General features: G+C 39.1%; 1 protein-coding gene across 1 annotated transcript; it reads left to right on the top strand.

Annotated features, from left to right (window-relative positions):
* Positions 1–11: 11 nt before the first annotated feature.
* On the top strand, positions 12–6,089 carry TMED5 (transmembrane p24 trafficking protein 5). The gene is made up of 4 exons (XM_068141271.1): positions 12–256; positions 1,894–1,991; positions 2,632–2,815; positions 4,993–6,089. The coding sequence occupies exons 1-4, from the start codon at positions 71–73 to the stop codon at positions 5,209–5,211; spliced, it is 687 nt and encodes a 228-aa protein (XP_067997372.1). The 5' UTR covers positions 12–70; the 3' UTR covers positions 5,212–6,089.
* The last annotated feature ends 6,613 nt before the right edge of the window (positions 6,090–12,702 follow it).

Below are 12,702 nucleotides of genomic sequence, written 5' to 3'. Positions count from 1 at the left end.
GAGCCCCCACCTCCCTCGCTGCGTGACGGCGGGTGGGCCCCAAGCACGGACGACGCAGCACGCCGCCGGAATGGGGCTATCGCCGTGGCCCCGGCTGCTACTGTTCGGGTGCTTCGCGCTTCTCCTGCTGCCTTCCGACGTAGCGGAGTTCAGCCCCTCTCTGGACAGCGACTTCACCTTTACGCTTCCCGCCGGCCGCAAGGAGTGTTTCTACCAGCCCATGCGCAAAGAGGCCTCACTGGAGCTCGAGTACCAGGTCGGGCAGGGCACAGCAGGGCTGCGGGGCCGCAAGGGGCCCGCCCGCCGGGTAGTCCTGAGGGGAGCCGGGTGGTCCCGCATCCTGTCATGACGGCGTCTCTACCCGTCCTGGGCCGTGGGCGGTGCTGGGCGGTTCGGCTACCGGTTCCCTTCTCCACAGGCTTCGCCAGTGGCAGCGGTACCGACCGCCCTTGCTAACGGGAGCTCGTTCCCGTCATCCTGGGGCTCCCCACCCCTCGCCCGGAGCCACGGCTGTAGCCGCCTCGCGGCCGTCTGCCCGAGGGGCGCTGCCACCCGGCAGTGCCTGGGGAAGTAGAGGGAGCCCGGTACCTTTCACGGGGCGACGGCCGGGTGCTCCCGCCGGCCTTGCTCTGTAAGGTGAGACGGCAGAAGTTGGTCCTGCTACCTGCACATCCTGGGCAGGCAGGATGCACGTCCTGCCTGCAGCAGGCCTCGTGTAGCGCTACAAATTACGTTAAAACTGAACGCTATTTGTAATTATTTTAACAGATTATTTGCTTTACTTCACAAGATCATGTTGCCAGTCTTTAAAACAGCAAAAATGGAGACAGTTAACAGCTGCAGCCTTGTGTTGTAGCCCTACAATATAAACAAAATTGCTGCTGATGCACATTGTATTGATATTAAACACTTATGTCAAATGTATGTTTTTCAAAACCAGTCTTACTTAACTAGACTACCATTGAGGTCTGGGAGGAGTTGTCAGACTCTTCTGGGAAACAGATAGATCTCTGCACTGTATGTCATTGGAATAGATTTACTTTGTACTTAATTTTCCTGGCTACAGCCTCAGAAATGATCCAATAAAGGCTATATGAATTTTTAGTTCAAGGGTCTAGGTTGTATCATAGGCCTGAAGGTATAGCACTGTGTATGGCTTGTAAATTAATCAGCTGTTAGCTACTGCTTTTCCTTGTCTGTGGTGTTTTTAGGGTAAGTCTCCAGTGTCACTTCTTAGTCAGTGTAAACTTTACCCTCAATTTAAGCAGACTGTTGTACTCAACTGGAAGCAAACAAAACAACCCCCTGAGCATGTACGCAAGTAACCTCATAAAAACAATCCTTCTCTGCTCCCTTACACAGTTGCTACTTTCCCAGTAGAGAATTTCTGCAACAGCAGATGCTGCAATGGCACTGTACCCATGTTATACAGTTAAAAGCACCACAGTTTTATAACACCGTGTATACTTACTATGAGCTTAGGAGAGTAAATGTCTTCAGTTGCTTTTGCCTTTGGTAAAAGAGAATGCTCAGGGAAAATCCAGATTTCAAATGTGCATGAAAAGGTGAGAAAATCTGTGGGTGCAGCTGTGATTTGCACCAGAAGTGTTGTTGTATCTTCTGTGCTGGTCATTAGCCCAAGATCTTAGGAATGACTCTGCCAGCATGATGAGATAATACTTAGTTTAAGATTTGAAATGGCTAAAATGGATGTGGGTTGAACCAGTTTAATCTATGTCCAGATAACTTGGTGTGAAGTCATGCAGACAGATTCAGCTTTCAGATTCCATGTCTGTTCCCTTACCTAAAAATGTTTGTCTCCCATGAAATGTTGCCATCAGCAATCCGAACAGGAATTCCACTGGTTGGAGCACCTTTTCTTTTGTTTCACAGGTTCTAGATGGAGCAGGATTAGATGTTGATTTTCATCTACTCTCTCCAAAAGGTGAAACTCTAGTTTTTGATGAAAGAAAATCAGATGGAGTTCATACGTAAGTTTAAAATCTTCAAACTTAGAAGTGTTATATAAAGTACTTCTCTAGTTTCTTTATTAAATGTAACTGAAGTGAAGGTCAGGTCAAGTACTTTTCCTTAGTATTACAAAAGACTTTCCAATAGGACAGTTTGAGAATAAAAGCAGTTGAATGTGGTTTTAATAGGGATTTTACCATACAGTGAAGGATGTATTTTAAAGGTGGCTGTTAACAAAAATTTGAGTTGAAAAAGGTCTCAACTAATATCAAAAGGTCATCAGTCATAAAAATATAGGATTTTTAATCTTATTTTTCCAGCCTTCTTGTCAAGATACAGTGCAGTTATTGTAACTTTACTATACAAGAACTCCACTCATGATAGCAGTTTTCTAATGATTAACACTTATTCAAAATTCCAGTAAAAGAAAATGAAATTTATGTTACTGTCTTCATTTTAAGGCTTTAGAGGCAGTGGGACTGTTTTGCTGTGACTGTGCACTGTCATTGTCTTCAGAGGTTATTTTTATATTAAAAGCATATTCAGTTATTTCCAAGTGCATGATTGCCAGTCATGAAGAGGAAAATTTCCTTACAAAAACTCCCTTTTTGAGAATCAGCACAAAAAGTGTTGTTAATGACATTTTACTTATGAACACAGGGTCGAAACAGAAGATGGAGATTACATGTTCTGCTTTGATAACACATTCAGTACCATTTCTGAAAAGGTGATTTTCTTTGAACTGATACTGGACAATATGGGAGAAGATGGACAAGATCAGGAAGACTGGAAGAAGTATGTTACAGGCACAGATCTCCTAGATATGAAACTGGAAGACATTCTGGTTAGTATTTGATGTTTAATTCTTTTCAATATAAGAATATCTGGGGGGCAAGAACATATCTCTATGACATTTAGCCATTCTGCCTCAGTTTGGTAAAACCCTAGAAACTCAACATCCACAAGTACTTACAAATACAGAGGTGTAGCGAATGACATTGTGTTTTATTTCAGAGAATCAGAATGTCATGGGTTGACAGGGACCTCTAGAGGTGGAGTCCAACCCCCCTGCCAAAGCAGGATCACCTAGAGCAGCCTGCACAGGAACACATCCAGGCAGGTTTTGAAAGCCTCCAGAGGAGATTCCACAACCTCTCTGGGCAGCCTGCTCCAGGTTTCCACCCCGCTCACAGTAAAGGAGTGTCTCCTCGTGTTGAGGTGAAACCTCTTGTTTTACAGCTTGTACCCACTGTTCCTTGTTCTATCACGGGGCACCACCAAAAAGAGACTGTTACCCTCTTCTTGACACCCACTCTTCAGATATTTATAGATACTAAGATCCCCTCTCAGCCTTCTCCTCTGAAGATTAAACATCTCCAGATCTCTCAGTCTCTCTTCATAGAAGTCCCCCAGTCATCATCATAGCTCACTCTTGGACCCTCTCCAGCAGATCGCTGTCTGTGTCTGTCTTGAATTGGGGAGCCCAAAACTGGACACGGTATTCCAGGTGTGGTCTCACTAGGGCAGAGGAGAGGAGGAAAAGAACCTTCCTAGACCTGCTCTTGGTCACAAGGACACATTGCTGTCAAATGCAGCCTTCAAACAACAAAATGTTTAAGATCCTTTATAGGTGTACAATACACTTTAAAATAGGAAAAACCAAACATGAAATCTGAGAAGCTGACCAGGTGTTTAAAACTGAGAATCAAGATAATCAGAAGAAGAGTCTTTGAGGGAAAATATATAGCAAATCCCTGTCACACTAATCACAAGTAATACTTGAATGGATTTGATAGCTTCTTGTGTATGAACAGGTATATAATCCAAAAAAAGGTACATTTTTTTCTTCATGTCAGAGCCTTGCAGATCTTCAAGTAGGCAATTTTTTAAAGGTTAACGTGAAGTTACTTTATGTGATTAGTCATTACTTCACTTTCAAGTTCTGTGAGGACTTATGTAAACATTTAGTAGTTAAAAGATACACAACATGTTTGCTGGGGAGAATGGGCATTCTGTCTTATTTTTAAAGCCTTTTTGTGGTGGTGGTGTTCCTTATTGTGTAATACATGAACTTTAGTCTAATCATTAAATTATTTGGCTTTCATGAAACGTCCTTAAAATGTTTGTTAGATATGCCACAGATAAAATTGTCATGGAGAAACTGCTGCTGGGTTTACCCTGTCTAAAAAAATACTTGCTTCCTGTTCTTGCAGACATTACATCTTTTTTACTAAAAGTTACTTCAGGGTCCCGTAACTGTATTAAGAATAAATTAGCACTTTATAAAGTCAGTTTTCAGGTTGTTACTGTCTATTATGTTGCAAATGAAAGTTTATCAGATTATAGGGCCAGGTGTTTACTTTGTAGATACAGAAGTACAAATGTATGGTGTGTACATGTACTTCCCCAGATTCTCAGATCTACTGTGTGTCCGTTGTAGGACCTCCAGTTGTCCTAGTCACAATTTATTGTCAAAATTCTGCTACAGTATTAAAGCTGAAGCAGTAGTTGATAGCTGCTACAGTGAAAGCATAGAAAGAAATTGGAAATATAACATTACTGTACTTCTCTTTTGCTACAGCTCCAGTCCTGATGGTAGTTTGCATTAAAAAGTGCTTTAATTTGATTATAAAATAGAAAAAAAACACCCTACATTTGTCTACTACAGTGACTTGGTTTGAGGCTATTTCCTTAGAGATCATTGTGTTTTTTTGTCTGAACATCTGGAATCAGTATCCCCCCAAATATATGGAAGATTAAAAACACCTGATTTTAGGTTTGATTTCTGTCTTGCTTCCCTATCTGGTAAAAGGGAACAATTCAAATGACTATAGACCATTAATACTCTGTTAATTAAACTTTCTTAGGTAATATACAATAAACAGGTAAGACTAATGACAAAACTGCGAGCACAAACTTGAATGACAGGTGGTAATACTGCATTAATATTTGGACATGTTGCAAGCTATACATTTAATTCAGGTATTTTTCTTCTAAAATTACTACTTTGTCACTTACCAGGAATCCATCAACAGTGTGAAAGCAAGATTAAGCAAAAGTGTTCAAATCCAGACCCTCCTCAGAGCATTTGAGGCTCGTGACCGAAATATACAAGAAAGCAACTTTGACAGAGTGAATTTCTGGTCCATGGTCAACTTGGGAGTTATGGTGGTGGTATCAGCTGTTCAAGTTTATATGTTGAAAAGTCTCTTTGAAGATAAGAGGAAAAGTAGAACTTAATATTCAGTATAAGACTATAACAGGTATGCAGGGAGAGGGGGAGCAATAAACTATTACAGTAAATTAAAAAAACCCCAACACATGACCTTTCAGATCCTTTTGAACAGTAGACATCAGATTTTCGATTCCTGTAGGACTTTCTGGTTTGGTGGTGGCAGTAGGGGTATTCTTGGGTGGTTCAGTTGGTGGGGGGAAGGTGTTTTTGTCGAGGATTTTGTTTTCTTTTTTTAAACACAAATGGAATGCCTTTTCCCAAGCTCCTCCATTTTTGCAAGTGCTACTAACAATATTTCTTTCTGCTTGTAGCATTTGTTAATGTCTGACTTATGCATAGTGCACAGAGGATGCCTGATGCATATGCAAAGTAATGTTAATGCTCTTGGTTTTTTTTTTTCCATGTTTGCATAAAACTTGGTGGTAACGTAAACATCGGTTTGTTTGCTGTTAAACACAGTGAATTTACATATGTGTCTAAGTGTTTACAAGATTGGGTGCTATAGGGGTAGCCTGTAGTTACCATTATTTGTTAAAAGCTATGTGGTTTTAACTATCTTCAAATTTGTTGTCTGGGTAACATTATGAGAACTCCTTATTTACAGGTGGTCAGCATCAGCACTTCAAAGCGCCAGTGTGAAATGAAGTCAGTGTTAAAATGAATTGGAGAAAATAGGTGTAATTCCTGTTCCTAAATTGGTCCTGCTGTTGTACAATTTTTTGTCGGTTACATCAGATTCAAGAGTCAAATTGTTATATGGTATACAAACATATCCATACACACCTTGAAGTATGGTTTATAAACTCTTAGTTACTCTGACAGATTTCCCAGAAATAATTTCTCAAATTACTTTCCCTTTAATAAAGGGGAGTATGTAACTGTGTGAAAACAGTTACCTTAACAGAGAGGGATTTTGAAACTCCAAAATCAATTTGCCAATCTATTTTTTATTAACCTATCGAAGCTATGACTAATGTAGCACTTAGTAGGGTGACTTGCCTAAGCGTAAAACACCAAAGCTGTTTGCCTAAACTTCCCTTTTTGCTCACCTTCACAAGCCTTTTAGCTGTCTAAGTATACTCAGTTCATATGAGCAGTGTTTCTATATCTAGCTATTTATGAGTACATCATGAATTACAGGAGAAGTACAAGGTTCTAATGTTAGGATCAACTGAACACACAGTATCACCTAACCAAGGCAAAGCTATCCTCAAATCACTACCTGTAGTTTCTAAATGAAGTGGCTTTTTCATCATTCAGTGAGGGCATGGACAATTTTTGCCACAACTCCTAGTGCATGAGAATTTACTTTTTGTAGTAGTTCAAAGTTAGTTATTTTTGCAGTGTGCCAAGTCACTGAAGTTCCCCAGTGTGTCAAACTAGATTACAGAAGTGTTTTTAGGCAATACTTCTCAAAAATCACTTTATAGAAAGGTATTTAAAAACCCCAAGCATCTCTATGAACTGTTCTGCCTGTTGCTGGGTTGTCTGGGTATAAACAGCAGAATTACGACTTAGAGTGATTAAAATTTCTTATTATGGAGATAGAACAGGGTCAATAGATACATGAAGAAACACTTTGTTCACATGAAGTAAATGATACGAAGAGCTACAGTACATAGAAACAGCAATTCAGCTTCTGAAAATGGGACCTAGCAATAATATTTCTAAAAGTTTTTATAAGCAAAAGTATTATTCCTTACAGAACTTGCTATAAAGGGCTCCAAAGGCTGTTGAGCTACGTTTTCTTTCTATACATCCGTGTCCAAAGTAAGATTGTTTCCATTAAAAATTCTGCTTCTCCTTTTTTTTTTTCCCCCTGCTCCACATGATGCTTTCTATTCTGAACTGCCTGGAATTACAAAGCTTATTTCTATGATAAGAACAAAATCCAGGAAGGATTCTTTTCGCTAGTGTGACAATTAATATTTTTCTGCCATTTCCCTGTACATCTGCCAGTACCAATAATACCATGCATCTACATCAGGGCATAAGCCAAAGCTTGTTGAAGTCAGCTTCCAAGGTTTTGAACTGGTCCCTTCAGGACAGGACTCTATCCCTTTTACTAGAAGAGATCTATGTTTGCTTTCATTGCCACAAGTGTAATGCTACAAACCATCTGCAAAATGCTACACCAGCTCCATAAAGCTGTGAGTAAGACATCTACCTCCTGTATCAAAACTACTAGATTGTAGATTTCAGCTTAGATTTCCCACAGATGAGCTCTGCAAACTTTTTCATGGGCACCTTAAGGGATGACATTCCCAACTGCTGTGCCTTTCTGACAGTGGTTATACATCCAGTGGTGAAATAGTAGGGTGTATTAGCTAAAGCTGCTAATGAATGCAGACTTGTGTGATCCAACACAACTGCTGCAGTTCAGATTACAAGTAACAGTTCCTGGTAGAAGGAAAAAAAGTTGCCAGCAGAGTTCATCTGAAGAAATTATGACTTTAACTAGGAGCTCTGACTACTTCTCCCCATTCAAGCTTCATTATAGAAAATGAAACAGGGAGTAACTATTAATCTAACTGCTCTGACGATGGCAGCTAGGATACATTTATCATTGGTGAAGGATTTGACATCTAACCTTACAGCTAAATAAAATTTCAGCTTTCCAAAAGTAGATTGCTTTTGATTGTGTACAATTTACAATGGAGATTATAAATCTAATTTCTTAATTGACTTTTTTATTCAGAATTAAATGTTTTAAGACTTGCAGATGTTGAATAAAATCACGCATAACATTTTCAATAAATGAAGTTTAAAACCTATGTTTGTGTTCTTTATTTTATAGTGAAGGAAGAATCTTATCTCTAAATGTTGCAAATTATCAAGTATACTAGGCTAAAAACAACTTGGATTTTAGTAATGCAGCTTTTTCATTTCTTCTCATGCAGCTTTCAAGTTCCATTCTTACTCACTGTAACCCAAAATCAGCTTTACCAATGCAAATAAGATTTACATAGTGATCAGCTCAGAATGACACCAACCTCTGATCTTTAAGAGAAAATACATTTACTTTTGAAATTATCAGATGCGTGTCAGATAAGAGATTTAATCCCCCTCCCCCCCCCAGCATTTGCACCTTAATTCTTGTATTCCATATTGTACTTGTTTATTACACACAAAACAGCCTATTTTCCAGTTATGCAGGCAATAAGGTTAGGGGCAATTCTGGGAAGTACTGTCCTGTGCAAAATTATAGTAGAGGTCAGTAATACCACTGAGACTAGTACTGTGTTCAAAGCTAGGGAGAGTAAGACCTTCAAACAGCCTAAGTCAAGATTGCTTGGTATGAAATCAGCACCTGTGACTTTGGGAAACTATTTGCTCACTTGAGTGGTACTTTTTAGTTAACTAACTCATGTCCAAAGTTTCTCACCTGGAAACAAAGAAAAAAAGGGAAAGCAGTAAATTGACACCTGTACTCTACAATCACCACACTGCTCTAACTTAACGGTCACCTGTCCTTAAAATGCCTTTCAAAAAGATTTTACAAAGGTACTTTGTCTTGATACATGGTTCTAACTTGGGTGCAGTTTGTGCATTTCCAATTAACATTAGTCACATGAAACTGAGAAGGATTTCAAAAAATACCTTCATCAGAAGCAAACATAAGTGACACCTGATGACCTCTTGAATGCTTCCATTAATTCTGGTAGCTTCCTCCTCCAAAGAAAGTAAGTATTTTCATTTCTATTAGGTATAGTCAGCATATTACAGAGAAACACCTAGGGAAGAAATAAAGAATAGGAAAGTAGGGCCACAGTATAAAACTGTAGCAATGAATCCCTTAATATAAATTACTAGTAGTTACTTGTAAATAGTAATTTCACATTCAGAACAGAATATGCAAGATCCTGAGACTAAAAGCTCACAATTGTGGAGCCATTTTTTTTCAGCATAATGAATTTTGTTCACTGTTTCACAAGAAACCTGGACCTATCCAGAAGCCTGCTAACCACACTGTTCAAATAATGAAACAGGAACTTCCTTTTTGTACTGTGTTTTGAATCGATACAGCACACAGCATGGAATACTAAGGCACAACATCAGGTTGCCAGATTAGGCAATTGATGGTAGAAGAAACAGTGGTTTGACTTGAAAAGGTACATGAACAGTGAAAACTATCAAAAGCTGTTTTAGACAAAGACATCAGAAAAAAAGTTCCCTCTCCTGGTCTCCTGAAGTGCACTGTGAGAAATGATAACATCTTCCAGACTGACACTGCATCTCATATCTCATATACTTGGCAGCGCATCACTTCCCTAACTCTGCTCATTTGTGAGGCTGCAGGATGACCTTCAGAGTCCATGACCATGTGGGGTACAGTGGCAAGACTTACTCAACCAACCACAGGTTGCTCTTTTTGTTCTTTTCTAAGTGTTTTTTAAATATTGACATGGCCATCTTTCCTAAAGACTCTCATCCCCAACAGTTAACTGACAGCCTGGAATTTAGCGTGAGCTTTTTCTGATGTCTTAAACTAACCAAACACTAAACAGTTCCCATGCCTTCCCTCATTTCAAGTAACAATTCTGTTTGAGACTTTAATTTTAAAGTTATGGACTTTTGTTATTGACAGGAGACCTACATCTCCCAGTTATCACTGAGAAATTGCTTCTGTTAAGCATTTTCCATGCCCTTACCCTGCTCCAGTAGTACCCTATCACAGAAATTCACTATTCATACAGGAGGAATGCTAGTACAGAGATAAGCAAGCACCATATTGGTAGATTATTACAAAACAGAGCAAAACCTTTATGCCTGATTCTACAATTTTGTTTTCAAAACCATGAATTTACTTAGAGTAACTTGATTCTTATCACTGGAGAAGATAAAATAAAAGCAATAAAGAAAGTCTTTAAAAAATAATCAGTAAATACACCTACCTACACTGCTAGGTTTCACCAGAAGCATCTGAATTGCATCTTCTCTTATACTATCAGCTTTTTGTAGTTGAAGACAGTTAATGAGACTAGGAACCCATGCTGCTCACACATCTATTTCTTCCCTATGTACAAAGTTTCTGGAAATAAAGTAGGCTTCTCCACTCTCCATCTGCTACCTGCCAAGTTGGAACACAGGTATGTAAGGAAGACATACTGTTTTAGAACTTTTCTCTTGGCAAGTATCTATGGTATGTATCTTCATTTTAATGTTAGAGAACTGATGTTAACCATCTAATTAAGGTCATTTTTCTATTATGCTGGAGGATTTCAGGGAGTAGTAAAAATTAAAAGTCAAGTCAAAGATAGCCATGCCTGTCTGCACAAAACGCTTCTGACAGTACAATCAATCCTAGTTCTAAGCAGTTAATGAGAAGATTCTTGATTACAATCTCTGAAGACAAGAGCAGAACCAGACACCACTATCCCAGTTCCAAAGCCCCAAGGAGCATGCTTCAGTCCTTCACTTACGCTGTCTCTCCTGAAATAATTCCTCCCAATCACTTCTCTCCCACAGGATGACACCATAGGACTAGGAAGAAGAAAGCAGGCTCAAGTGCCAAATGACCAAACAGGAATTCCTATTCTAAAGCTTCAGCATCTAACTCCAAATGACTGTGGGGCAGCTGAGCATCTACTAGAGCTCAGTACCACATGCAGAGAAGAAAAGGCATGGAATGAAAGGCAGCCAGGCCATAGTTAGGAATTTATTTATTTTTTTAAAACAGTCCAAAGGCTGTCTTTTTAATAGTCTTTTCACATCCCACTTGAAGACTTCCTTTAAATATAACAAAGTCTCATTGTAATTAAATAAGTTTGTGTTGCCTTGAATTTCTCAATTCCATATATGCATACATGCCTACTTGTCTACAACAAGCCATTTAGCTTCACTAGGCAGGTTTGTCAGAAAACAGTTCTGAATGTGGATTTCCTAGGAAAAGCATCACTCTTCTGAACCAAGGAACTCCACATTATTTGGATTAATTCTTAGGTCTACTTTATAGTCTTCTACTTTTTAGGCTTACCTTTTCCTCCTGCTACCACTGCAAATATATTTTAACATTCTACAGCTTGAAAACCTTTCCAGTTGTTCAGGCATTATTTATCCTGAATTTCCAATCACCACAGGCAATTGCTATTCCTTTATTATTTTTATGTTAGTACTTTCCAATCTCTGCTATCATGCTGTCTATTTGTGAATACTAACTGAGAGCAAGTATGTGAAAAACACTACGCAGGCAACCTCAGCAACATTCAGAATGAAATGTGTACATATTCAAGCAATAACTATCACATTGGATGATGATGCAAGAGAATGAAATAATAACGAGTTTTGCATGTATGCGGGAGTGGCAGAGCACAAATGAAGTACTTGGAAATGGTGCTTACATTAGAACAAAATTTAGAGCAGGATGGAACTATTAATTACCTTCTTGCCACAAAAGGAGGTTTTGAAGCAAAGGAGCTTATTAAGAGTAAGGCTGCAGATGTCAAGATTGCAAGTTAATGTTACCACACTGGACAGTAACTAAACGGAAGACTGGGAAACCAAATCTACATGGAAGTCAATGTAAAACACAAAACAGCTAAAGACTGGGAAGAGAACAGAGTATTGTCACATTCATAAGCTGGAAACAAAACAAGTGGAAAACAAATACACACTGGTGAAGTGAACAGATTAGGAGAAAAACTATAAGAAAATAGCTTCACATGCTGTAGTTGGAAAAGCAGTGTCTGCAAGACAAAACATTTTGTTACCAATAAGCACCAGAACAACTGCTGACATTATGGTACGTACAGCTCAATGCTGAGGTAGCTGAGAGACACATTAAGGGATGCAGAAATGCAAAACAGATGAAAATATAATAAAACCACAAAAATCTTATTTTTTTTGTTGCTGAACCAGGGAAATGGAAGACTAGCAAAAGCATTGAGAATTCTCAGACTATGCACAGCTGCTGCATGTATTTGGCTTTTGCCCCCCACTACTTTTTTTCCCTATTGTCTTGAACTACATGGTCATTTCCCTTTCAACTTTCTTCAGGGACTTCTTTTCACCTTCACATTCTCACTAAAGTAGGATCTCAATGGACCTGACACACATACATCAATGTTTAGCCATCAGCTTAAGTTCTGCACTGATGCAATAACTCACCATCCTAACCTTTTCTATTTCTAGAAACCACATTTTTCTGCCATCATACCCTAACTACAGCATTACTTGTCCTTCAGCCAATGCAAAGGAACTGGAGAAGTAACACAATTTCAAACCTGAAAGTATTACCTGTATTCATTTGCAGAATTCATTCTCTTCCCTCTGCTCACAGATGATGCACCTGTTCAGTTCATCCTTACCACTGTGTTCTGACTACTGCTCAGTCTCCAGTTTTGGGATGCTCCACCTCACATCATCAATTTCCTTTTGAAATACAATACTGAAGATTGCTTTAGTAGGATGTTCCAAAGACATGAACATTTTTCTGTTCATCCACTTATTCCCCCACCCCAATAGAAAACAAGATAGAATGCCTTTACCTTCAAGGC

This window comes from Melanerpes formicivorus, unplaced genomic scaffold, assembly GCF_026170545.1.
Source record: "Melanerpes formicivorus ecotype bairdi unplaced genomic scaffold, bMelFor1.0.p_v2 SCAF_7, whole genome shotgun sequence".
In the NCBI taxonomy this organism is placed as follows: Eukaryota; Metazoa; Chordata; class Aves; order Piciformes; family Picidae; genus Melanerpes; species Melanerpes formicivorus.
The sequence above is the reverse complement of the archived record's forward strand: the minus strand, read 5'-3'. Positions and strand labels throughout refer to the sequence as shown.

What these genes read in the sequence shown, in the direction of transcription:
- TMED5 (XM_068141271.1), top strand. Translation starts at nt 71, where the DNA reads ATGGGGCTATCGCCGTGGCCCCGGCTGCTACTGTTCGGGTGCTTCGCG. An exon ending in AAATCAGATGGAGTTCATAC is followed by an intron (nt 1,992 to 2,631) that starts GTAAGTTTAAAA and finishes TTATGAACACAG; the next exon opens with GGTCGAAACAGAAGATGGAG. An exon ending in TGAAACTGGAAGACATTCTG is followed by an intron (nt 2,816 to 4,992) that starts GTTAGTATTTGA and finishes GTCACTTACCAG; the next exon opens with GAATCCATCAACAGTGTGAA.